The sequence below is a fragment of the Salvelinus sp. IW2-2015 genome, linkage group LG8 (genome assembly GCF_002910315.2).
Source record: "Salvelinus sp. IW2-2015 linkage group LG8, ASM291031v2, whole genome shotgun sequence".
NCBI lineage: Eukaryota > Metazoa > Chordata > Actinopteri > Salmoniformes > Salmonidae > Salvelinus > Salvelinus sp. IW2-2015.
In genome coordinates, this window is record NC_036848.1 from 18,181,332 (window position 1) to 18,191,387 (window position 10,056).

General features: G+C 41.9%; 2 protein-coding genes across 2 annotated transcripts; one reads left to right on the forward strand and one right to left on the reverse strand.

Moving 5' to 3' along the window:
- The first annotated feature begins 2,646 nt into the window (after positions 1–2,646).
- On the forward strand, positions 2,647–6,826 carry sqstm1 (sequestosome 1). The gene is made up of 7 exons (XM_023992678.2): positions 2,647–3,140; positions 4,220–4,315; positions 4,505–4,827; positions 5,011–5,236; positions 5,366–5,568; positions 5,723–5,939; positions 6,187–6,826. The coding sequence occupies exons 1-7, from the start codon at positions 2,972–2,974 to the stop codon at positions 6,339–6,341; spliced, it is 1,389 nt and encodes a 462-aa protein (XP_023848446.1). The 5' UTR covers positions 2,647–2,971; the 3' UTR covers positions 6,342–6,826.
- Positions 6,827–6,831: 5 nt separating this feature from the next.
- Positions 6,832–9,662, reverse strand: mrnip (MRN complex interacting protein). The gene is made up of 7 exons (XM_023992679.2): positions 9,488–9,662; positions 9,311–9,370; positions 8,981–9,087; positions 8,567–8,633; positions 8,216–8,346; positions 7,764–7,872; positions 6,832–7,664 (listed from the first exon to the last, which is right to left on the reverse strand). The coding sequence occupies exons 1-7, from the start codon at positions 9,545–9,547 to the stop codon at positions 7,005–7,007; spliced, it is 1,194 nt and encodes a 397-aa protein (XP_023848447.1). The 5' UTR covers positions 9,548–9,662; the 3' UTR covers positions 6,832–7,004.
- Positions 9,663–10,056: the final 394 nt, after the last annotated feature.

Below are 10,056 nucleotides of genomic sequence, written 5' to 3' on the forward strand. Positions count from 1 at the left end.
CTACAATGTATCTTCTTAAAATATGATTTTAAACCTTAAACACACTGCTAACCTTATGCATAACCCTCACCTTAAATTAGGAACAAAAAGCAAATTTTAGTTTCATGAATTTCTACAATATAAGCAATTTTGACTTTGTGGCTGTGATAATTAGTGACAACCCTCTGGCCAGTAGGCTAGTCGTGCGTGCGTACACCCCACAATTTATGATCATATGACAATTATTCACCATAGTCGTAAAATAACCATGACAATCATAGAACATTTCAATATAGTCACATTCATAGGATATTCTTAAAGTTATGAGCATGGTCATTTGAGCATATTGGTAATAATTATAGATTCATTGGACAAATTGAGTGACAATGAATAAGACTTGTCAAGGCACAACACAATAGTCATACCACAACTAATGTAAATGAATAGTCTTGATGTCAGTAATCCAGATTAATTTAAATGTTGAGATCCATGAATTATTATGACAACATAGTCATCGGCCCATAAACAGATTGGATCTAGTCTCTATATCTGTTTCTAGAAGCATCCTGCGTTTTCTACTGATTACTAAACGCGCGAAGAAAAATCCCCAGTTTGATAAAGCGATCATGGGACATGAGAATCAGGTGACGGAGCACCACCAAAAGGCAGGAAGTGAGGGTGAGACGAAAAGTGTCGTTCTTTCACGGTTGTCACTAGTTGCCACAAAGTTAAAACTGTCTAGGTGATATGGTAAAGATTCATGAAAATAGACGTGCTGTTTGGTCTTAATTTAAGGGTTAGGCACATGATTTGATTTAAAATGAGATTTTATGAAGATACATTTTATAAATGGGCGTGATTTAGCCATAATTACAACTTTGTGGCTGTGCTAACTAGTAACGACCATGAATTATTATGACAACATAGTCACTGGGCCATAAACAGATTTGATCTAGTGTCTATATCTGTTTCTAGAAGCATCCTGCACTTTCTACGGATTACCAAATGCAAATTTTTTAAATTAATTTCTACAATATAGCCAATTTTGATTTTGTGGGTGTGGTAATTGATGACAACTCTCTTTCACCCAGATCACCAGACACACCACTTTGGTTGAATATGTTCTGAGCAATAAAGTGCATTGAACCATTGCCTGACACAACATATCACCTTGAAGGTGTAATAATCATAGGCCTATATTTGATAATTTTCCTATTGGCTGGGCTAGGTAGCCTAGTGGGCAGGTAGCCTCGTGGTTAGGGCGCTGGGCCAGTAACCTAAAAGGTTGCTAGATCAAATCCACGAGCTGACTGGAATCTGTTGATCTGCCCCTGAAAAAGAGTTAATTTGTTCTCACCTGACTTGCCTAGTTAAATAAATAAAATACTGCCTACATAAACTAATATACTTTTTTATTGAACTAGGCAAATCAGTTAAGAACAAATTCTTATTTACACGGATGGCCTAGGAGCAGTGCCTTGTTCAGGGGCAGACTGACAGATTTTTACCTTGTCAGCTTGGGGATTCGATCTGTCAACCTTTCGGTTACTGATCCAACGCTCTAACCACTAGGCTACCTACCTAATTGTGTCTAGCCTAGATGCTTTTAGTAGATGTATTGAAAATAATAGTGATATATTATCCTATTAAACATATATTATCTCATGTCTTGGTTTAATAATGCTCTTTGTCAAAGTAGGCCAAATCAACCAATTTATTCTACACACAACACAAGTATAGGGCACATAGCTTTATAAGTTGGGCACATCTCCTTATAGCCTAGGTCTTTTAGGGCACTAGAACAAAGTGTATGGTCATGGTCTTTTTATTAGCCCACCTGCATATGAATTTACAATGTGGATAGCTGCCTACAGTAGTCTAGCTCTCTGACTTAAACCAAATATATTCCTCACAATTTTATATGACTAAATAACAGTAATAGAGTTGGTCCAGGCTATGGGAATCCAATGTGGACTATTTTGACAGACTATAAATATCCGTAAACCCCCTCTTCAAATATCAAGTAGTAATCGAGGTCAAAATGTTTAAAGTCCTGGCACAGGTGCTCTACAAGTCTAGAGCTCAGTCCAGTTAAATTATGGTACGATGACGCTGATCTCACTCTGCAACATGGTCTCAGAGCAGTTCGTATTATTCTATATATAAATCCGAGGCATGTATGGAATGTATTAATTTGTGGATGTCTATCATCCATTTCGTATGATATGTTACGAATTACAATTGGTATAATATGTTACTTATTTACAAAACATATGACATGTTACAAATTCCAATTTGTTGTCGCTAACTTTAGGTAGGTGACTAACTCTAGCTAGCACTAGGGTTTAGGGGTTATAAGGTTAGGAGTTAGGTTAAAGGGTTAGGTTTAGGGGAAGGGTTAGCTAACATGCTAAGTAGTTGTCAGGTAGCAAAAAAGTAGTTGCTAAAATTGTCCTTGATGGGATTTGAACACACAACCTTTGGGTTGCTAGATGTTCCCGTTATTACAACCAACCAACCACCCACGCTATCTTCTGTAACCATATCAAATATAACATATAGTAATTAGATTATTCCAGATTTACATGTATTATGTTACGTCTAGTCTGAGACCAGTCTGCACGCGGGGAATTCCCGAATGGAAAGTGCCTTGTCATACCTCGGCCTTCCATTTTACCCTTTGGCGTCGCGTCCCACCCATTTGTTTACATTACCTTGCCTTTTGCTCACAATAACAGAAGGAGAATAGAGCTTTGTCATTTAGGACGGTGGACTTCCCCCCGATGCCGCACCAAACCCTTGTGATTGGCTAGACCGACGTATAAATATTACACCAGCCGTCGTATTAAGGTTCATACGCGGAACTGTACACAGAACAGCGAGACGCACTGACAGCTAGCTTACAGTGGAGCCGGCCTTTAACATTTTAACTGCGCAACACATATTTTACAGCGAAAATTGGGCTGAAAGTAAGTCGTGAGAAGACTCGACTATGTCTATGACCGTGAAAGCTTATCTCCTTGGGAAGGAACACATATCGAAAGAAATTCGTCGCTTTGCTGTCGACCAAGATGTTTCAACGAGTTTTGAGTATTTGAATCGAAAGGTTGTTGATGTTTTCTCAACACTGCGAAATGTCCCCTACCAAATGTTTTACAAAGGTAAGCCTATACTGTCAGTGTTTCATTATAGGCCTATGGTACAGTGTTTTCGATCGTGTTATTGTCATAAATATTTCTGGCGGTAATTTTGTTGTAATTTTCCATAACATCGCGCCCGACAAAGTAATTCACGACTACAGTAAAGTTATTGCGCACTTTACTACCTAGTTTACTTGAGTAGGCCTATCAACTGATTAATGTCGTGTCATAGGCCTAGACCAAAGTGCGTCAAGAAGTTAAGTGAAATAATCTGCTGACTGAAAGCTTCAATAACAGGAGGGAGCTTGACGAATAAAAGTATAGATCTCAAGATGACAATTTGTCTTTATGCACCAGAAAAAATCTGATAGAACTGGTACACAGAACATTATTTAAGTCTACATTTGACATTGCATTTCATAGTGAATGTCAGATCGAGAGTGAGCAGCAAATATGCTCTATTACATGTATGTCATACATGCAATGATGTATACCTGTTGTACTACATTTCTCTGAGCTCGCCCTACCTGTAGGCCTACCATCAGTTCATAGTGGACTTTTATTTATATATATATATGGGATATAACGGTGACTTAGCAACAGATGGCATTAACCCAGAAAAAAAAAGACCAAATTCTGTAAGAGCTCTCCTCCCAAGAAGGGAATCAAAGTTGACCAATTTCATACAGTAGTATTATTGACTGGTACCACATCACACAATTGATGTTTTCCATATTGGGCATCAGGGTTGGGGTCAATTCCATTACAACTCAGTCAAACCAGGAAATGAATTGTTTTTCAATACATGACATGAATGTATTAAACATTTGGCGATTTTCAATAACCAATAACTGAACTGGAACTTGACAAATGTGTTGGTCTGAGCACACCTTTGTAACAACAGTATTCCCTTGACCTCTGTTTCAAATAAAACAAGCCAGTGAGGATAAGCTGTAGACAGATTTCCTTACTAGTGAACTCGTACTGCTATTATCTAATCATCTGGCCTGGATAAGGAGCTGACAGCAAACAATGGCTTGTGAAACACGTGAGATCAGTGTGTGACAACGTATTGTCTTTTTTGTTTCCCTTGTACCCAGACGAGGACGGTGACATGATCGCCTTCTCCACCGACGATGAGCTCATCATGGGCCTCACCTGCATCAAGGACGACACCTTCCGCCTCTTCATCAAGGGTGAGTCTTTTGTGATCAAAGATGGTGCATTTTCAAATATAATATATAAAGATTAATCGGTCTGGTATTAATGTGTAATGCACTAAGTCATCATTACCACTATTATAATGACATAGCATCCTCATTGTTACTGAAACATTGTAGTTATTAATACCTACCCGCATATCCTTTTTTTTCTTTCCCTTACAGAGAAGAAGGAGCACAGGCGTGAGTTCCCTGCTTTTGCCTTCCCGGGCGGTGTCCCTCCTTTTGCCTTCCCTCCTCACCCTGGATCACCCCATATGGGACCCCCTCCACCCCATGGCCCACCACCTCATGGTCATGGCCCTCACGGGCCCCCCATGGTGCACCCCAACGTGACCTGTGATGAATGTGAGGGCCCGGTGGCGGGGACCCGTTTCAAGTGCACTGTGTGCTCCAACTACGACCTATGCTCCCCGTGTCAGGCCAAGGGGCTCCACAAGGAGCACGTCCTCCTACCCATCTGGCACCCCTTCAACAACACATTCGAGGTAAGACACATATGTTTATTTCTTATGTTTTAAAGTGGATATACTTGCAGATACACATCTGAGCAATTTAAAACTCCATTGGAAGTGTTTGGGTTTTTTTCTCCCAAAAAATAGAAGGGACATATCTGTGTGGTTAGGGAGAGAAAAATGGCCTCTATAGTTTGATCTTGTTCTTCTACACAGTGTTTCCCTCGTGGGAAGTGGATGCGGAAGATGAGACACTGCATGTGGGCCCAGGCCCAAAGCCAGGCCCAGCCTGGTACCTCTGGGTCCCAGCCAGGCCAGGCGGCCCCCGAGGACAGTCAGCCATCCTCTGATGCCTCATCTACTTCCTCGCAGCAGTCCCAGGCCAATATGGATTACCTGAAGAACATTGGAGAAGGGGTGGCAGCCATGCTTAGCCCACTGGGTAAGACCAAGTGAAAAGTGCCATATAAAAAAAATGTAATCATTTATCAATCCATTATTAGAAATCTACTGACTACTCTAAATTTGAATGTACTGAAATTGCTTACTTAGCTCTCCATGTTGCCTGCAGGTATCGATGTGGATATTGACGTGGAGCACGAGGGAAAGAGGACCAAGGTGATGACCCTCAACCCGACCCCACCCGGGTCAGGAGGCCACCCCGGTGCTAGGAGTGACAACGAGACAGGGGGGTCTGAGGGAGCAGGGGCGAACGAGGGAGACATGGAGGTGGACGAGCTGAGCAGCCTGGGTAGCGCCAGTGGTTTGGCTAAGGTATGACACGCTGCTTTACAGCTTAATTACTTAATCAAAGTTTTAAAAATCTGTTTCATTTTAATGAATGATACTTAATCAGTTAATGGTGAAGAATAAAATTTCCTGTCAGAGATGGTTTGTGTTGTTAAATGATGTATCTCTCTATGTGCAGGGTGGTAAAGACGCCGGGGGCAGTGGTGATGAGGAATGGACTCACGTGACCTCCAAGGAGGTGGACCCCTCTACAGGAGAGCTCCAGTCTCTCAGGGTGGGTGAGGAGGGCTCACTGGAAGCCCTAGGGTCCCTCACCACTTCCCAGGGTCCCTCACAGGAACCACTGAAGTCCCTCACTCTCGCTGAGGCCGCAGCCTACCCCCACTTGCCTCAAGGTACGATAGTTTGAGAATTCTCATATCCTCCATCCCTAGTATTAGTTGTAGTGATTCCTTATCCTCCTTGCTAGTAGTAACCACTTCAGTCAGTGGTAGTTAAATCCTGAGTTGTGGCTTCAGTTAGGGATAGGTGTCATAGCTGTGATTTTAGCTCAAGGTTCTTATATCCCTGACTACACCTGGTACAGTAGTATTGACTAGTAGAAGTTACTTACATCAGCGATTGACCCTCCACTGTGTCCAGATGCAGACCCACGCCTGGTGGAGTCGCTGTCCCAGATGCTGTCCATGGGCTTCACAGACGAGGGTGGCTGGCTCACCCGTCTTCTCCACACCAAGGACTGCGATGTTGGGGCCGCCCTGGACACCATCCACTACTCCAAACCCCCGCAGAAGTAAAGGGGCCTAAACAAAGAACCATGAGGCACACCACTCCTCCATCCCCCTATCATAGCCATTTCACCAATACTGCCTCTTCACATCTCTCTGGCAATTAGTACCTCAAGCAATAATAGTCTATTAGATCTGAATATGTAATGGAAAATATCTATTGTACAGACACAAGTATAAAGGATTTACTAATCAGGTATTTATCTTAATAATTGACTTTCTATAACTGTTTAACTCAGCGTTAACGGATACATGGGTTCATTTTTAAATTGGATTGAAAAAAGGAGTAATATAGAATATTAACTCTAGAGCAAGTACTAAGCAAGTTGTCGATTAATCAAGTTACGATTCTTATTATTTAGTGTTATTATTGCCAGACGTATAAACTGTCATGTCCATTATCTGTGTCAACAGGATCAAGTGAAAGGTGTGAATCATGACTGTCTAACATTTCTCCCCATGTCAAGACAAAATAAAATACTTCTGCAAAGAAACTGTATTGTCATTGGATTTTCATACTGTCTCGTTTAATCATTTATTGCAACCATGAACTATTAGACAAAATCCAGAGATTAATGCATTAAATGTTAATTACAAAATATTCAGACTTGTTGACAGAGTAGGCCACTTCGTATATAGATGCACAAAAAAAGAGCAACCATTACATGGCTTTTAAAAAGTGTCATCAAAGTCGTCTTCCGTGTAGAACAGGGTCCCCAGAGAGAGGGTAGGGCATGGGTGCTTGGTGGGTGGGGGCTGATGACAGACTGGTGCTTCGCTCTCCTCCGGTAACGTCATATGGGCAGGACCTCCTTCGCTCTCGGCAGCCTGCCCAAATCCACAATGGGGGATAGTCGACTTCAGCCTATCAAATGTCTTCTTGGTGCTCTTCCCCAGAAAACCACTACCCCCACCTAGCCCAGCCAATTTGGAAATACCACTACAGGCCGGTTGTCCAAAAGAGGCTTTTATATAGTTCTGGTGTTTGAGCGGAACATTTGAGAACATTGAACCAGCGGTTTGGAACTCCATATGCGTTGTACTACCACTCCAGTTGGTCTCATCTTCCTCAGGAGAGGCAGTTAGGAACTGGGCCCATTTGGAGGTCTGTGACACTGCAGTACCCGAGGATCCAGAAGGTTGCGAGGTCGTCGCTGCATTTGCTCTGTAGGGGACTGAGGTTGAAGAGAGTTTGCTGCTGGTAGTTGAGGGTGGTTCAATTACAGTAGGGGGTTTGCTGTAAGCTGGGACTGGTGGTCTGCAGGGAGTTGACTGTTTGGGAGACCACTGTACAGGGGCCAATGAGCTGGTGGGTCTGTTGTGTTGTGGCGGCTGTGGTAAAAAGCGAACCAGAGAAAGCATATTAGTTAGTACATACAAGGTACAGACTGCTTGGACATGTGCTGGTATGAATTAGCTTTAGCTGCTTACATTAGCCGACTTCCCTTTCGTCCTCCAGCCTTGTGTAGGAGGCATGGTGTCCTCTTCTCCACTGTGATATCCCCTCCCCTCATTCTCCCCTCTACCTCTCTTCCTCTTTCTGTTGGGCCACAATAATCCATGCTGTCACAAATACCTATGCTCAATCTAAACACAGATTGTCATATAGAGAAGGTTTAGAAGTTATTTTTACAGAAAATAAACAATCACATTAAAGTGGACTGAATAGTCAACTTTGACAATGATGAGTGGTGCTGCTGGTTACTCAGGTGTGGTTTTGGATCAGTGTTTTAGAATGGTGGCCAATTGATCCTCAGATGACACTGGTGTTATTGAGAATCAGGAAGGTGGAGACAACAGTGGGGGAAATGTAGGCCACTGTTTAGGCACAAACTTGTACAGACATAACAAAATAATTAGCCTGACATGAGTCATGGGCATACCTAATATTTATGTTGCCTTGGAGATGGTTTCTGTCCATGTAAACATTCTCTTCCTCAGCCTGTTCTTGACCCGCCCCTTCATCGCTCGTCTGCAGGTATTTACTCCAGCGACTCCCATTAGCCTCTTCTGCCTACAGGAATACAGATATTAATTTACCGGTATTTTGAATGGTAAACAATGTTTTCTTATGATATTAAATGGACAACATGGATTATTGGTTCGGGCTGCTGCCCTAAAACTGCATGTTCAGTTTGTGCCCAACTGCCCATGCCTACATTCAATTGACTGTGTCAAATACATTTGTTTGTGTCCCAAAAAAGTGATGGGCAATAACAATGGTGGGAACTCACATTCTGGTCACAACACTCCTGAGCTTTTTCTACAACCTCTTCTTCATCCACATCATCCACCTCCTCCCTATCACAAATAATAAAGAGACATAGCATGATATAGTTCATTTAAGCACACATTTTGCACCGCACCTGGAAGTTAAGCTAGGGGGGAAGTGACATACAGGGCATACAGTGGATCCAAGTCTTCTCACACCACTCAAACAGGAGTGGCAGTGTATACAGATAAATACATTCCACAGTAATAATCTTTTGACTTCCATTTCTGCCTAGGCTTATTTAAATTCAGTAATGCAAATCATAGGGCTGAAATGTGATGCTCTGTACGCTGCTTGCTTCCTGTCAGGGTGAAGTAGACAGTGGTGAGAGTGATGTTATTTTTTCCTCCAACATTTAAAATATCAGAAGAGTTACCATCGTGACCAGGCTTTCTGGTCCTGCTCTTCAAGTATCTCTCCACGCCTGGCATTGGCCTTCTGAACATGACGTCTGCAATCCACTCCAGAGCCACGACCAAACTCCTGGAAAGGTTACATAACAGACACTTTGGCCTTGTTCGAGAGCGTCAAAACCGTGATTTATCATGGGTAAGTTGTGACTGAATTACAAATAATAATGAGTCATTATTTATGATTATTTGTATATCAGTCACTCACCGGCTGCAATGTCGAACAAGCCCATTATTATATATTTTTTACAAATACTTTACTTGTTGTGGTTCGAACAAATTATTAACTGGCTTACCTTAATGACCGACTGCTTTTCCCCACACAGCTTGCAGTTCCATTTTTTGCTCTTTTTAACCTGCAATTAAGCGCGCAAATATGTTTACACATGCAACACAAGTTTGAAGATAGCTAGCTAACGTTAACAGGCTAACTAGAAAGTTAACTCCTTCTACAACTAGCAACCTTAAGTTACCTGTTGCACTTGGTAGGTTTGACAAGAACAGCATCTTAGGACATGAAATTCCTGAACCATGTTCCTTGTTTTAGTTGTAGTGGCTAGCTAAAAACGACTAGTGTGAGATTTTGCCGGGAATGTTTTGAAAAACTATCGAATGAGGAAACAGGAAACGTGACGTCATACGTCACGTACCACAGAAAATCTAATTATATTGGTCACATACACGTATTTAGCAGACGTTATTGCTGGTGTAGCGAAATGCTTGCATTCATAGTTCCAACCGTGCAGTAGTACATAGGAGCTAGAAACAGAACTACCATATGTCGGCGCCATCTTATTGAAGCAGAACACAATCAAATATATTGAGCGCCCTCTGGCATTGGCTAAGTGCAGAGTTATTAAATGGGCGCAAGCATGAAGATATAGTACTATGTTGTTCAATTAAGCAATAAGGCCCTTAGTCATGGTATATTGGCCATATGCCACAAACCCCCGAGTAGCCTTATTGCTATTATAAACTGGTTACCAACGTAATTAGAGCGGTAAAAATACATGTTTTGTCATATACATTGTATAATGTACAA

Excerpts from the sequence above, each read along its gene's own strand:
- mrnip (XM_023992679.2), bottom strand. The coding sequence starts at position 9,547 with ATGGTTCAGGAATTTCATGTCCTAAGATGCTGTTCTTGTCAAACCTAC. Across the intron at positions 7,873-8,215 it reads CAAGGCAACATAAATATTAG|AAAGAGGAAGAGAGGTAGAG; the intron begins GTATGCCCATGA and ends GTGGCCCAACAG. Across the intron at positions 7,665-7,763 it reads CGAAAGGGAAGTCGGCTAAT|CCGCCACAACACAACAGACC; the intron begins GTAAGCAGCTAA and ends TTTTTACCACAG.
- sqstm1 (XM_023992678.2), top strand. The coding sequence starts at position 2,972 with ATGTCTATGACCGTGAAAGCTTATCTCCTTGGGAAGGAACACATATCG. Across the intron at positions 4,828-5,010 it reads CCTTCAACAACACATTCGAG|TGTTTCCCTCGTGGGAAGTG; the intron begins GTAAGACACATA and ends TCTTCTACACAG. Across the intron at positions 5,237-5,365 it reads AGCCATGCTTAGCCCACTGG|GTATCGATGTGGATATTGAC; the intron begins GTAAGACCAAGT and ends TGTTGCCTGCAG.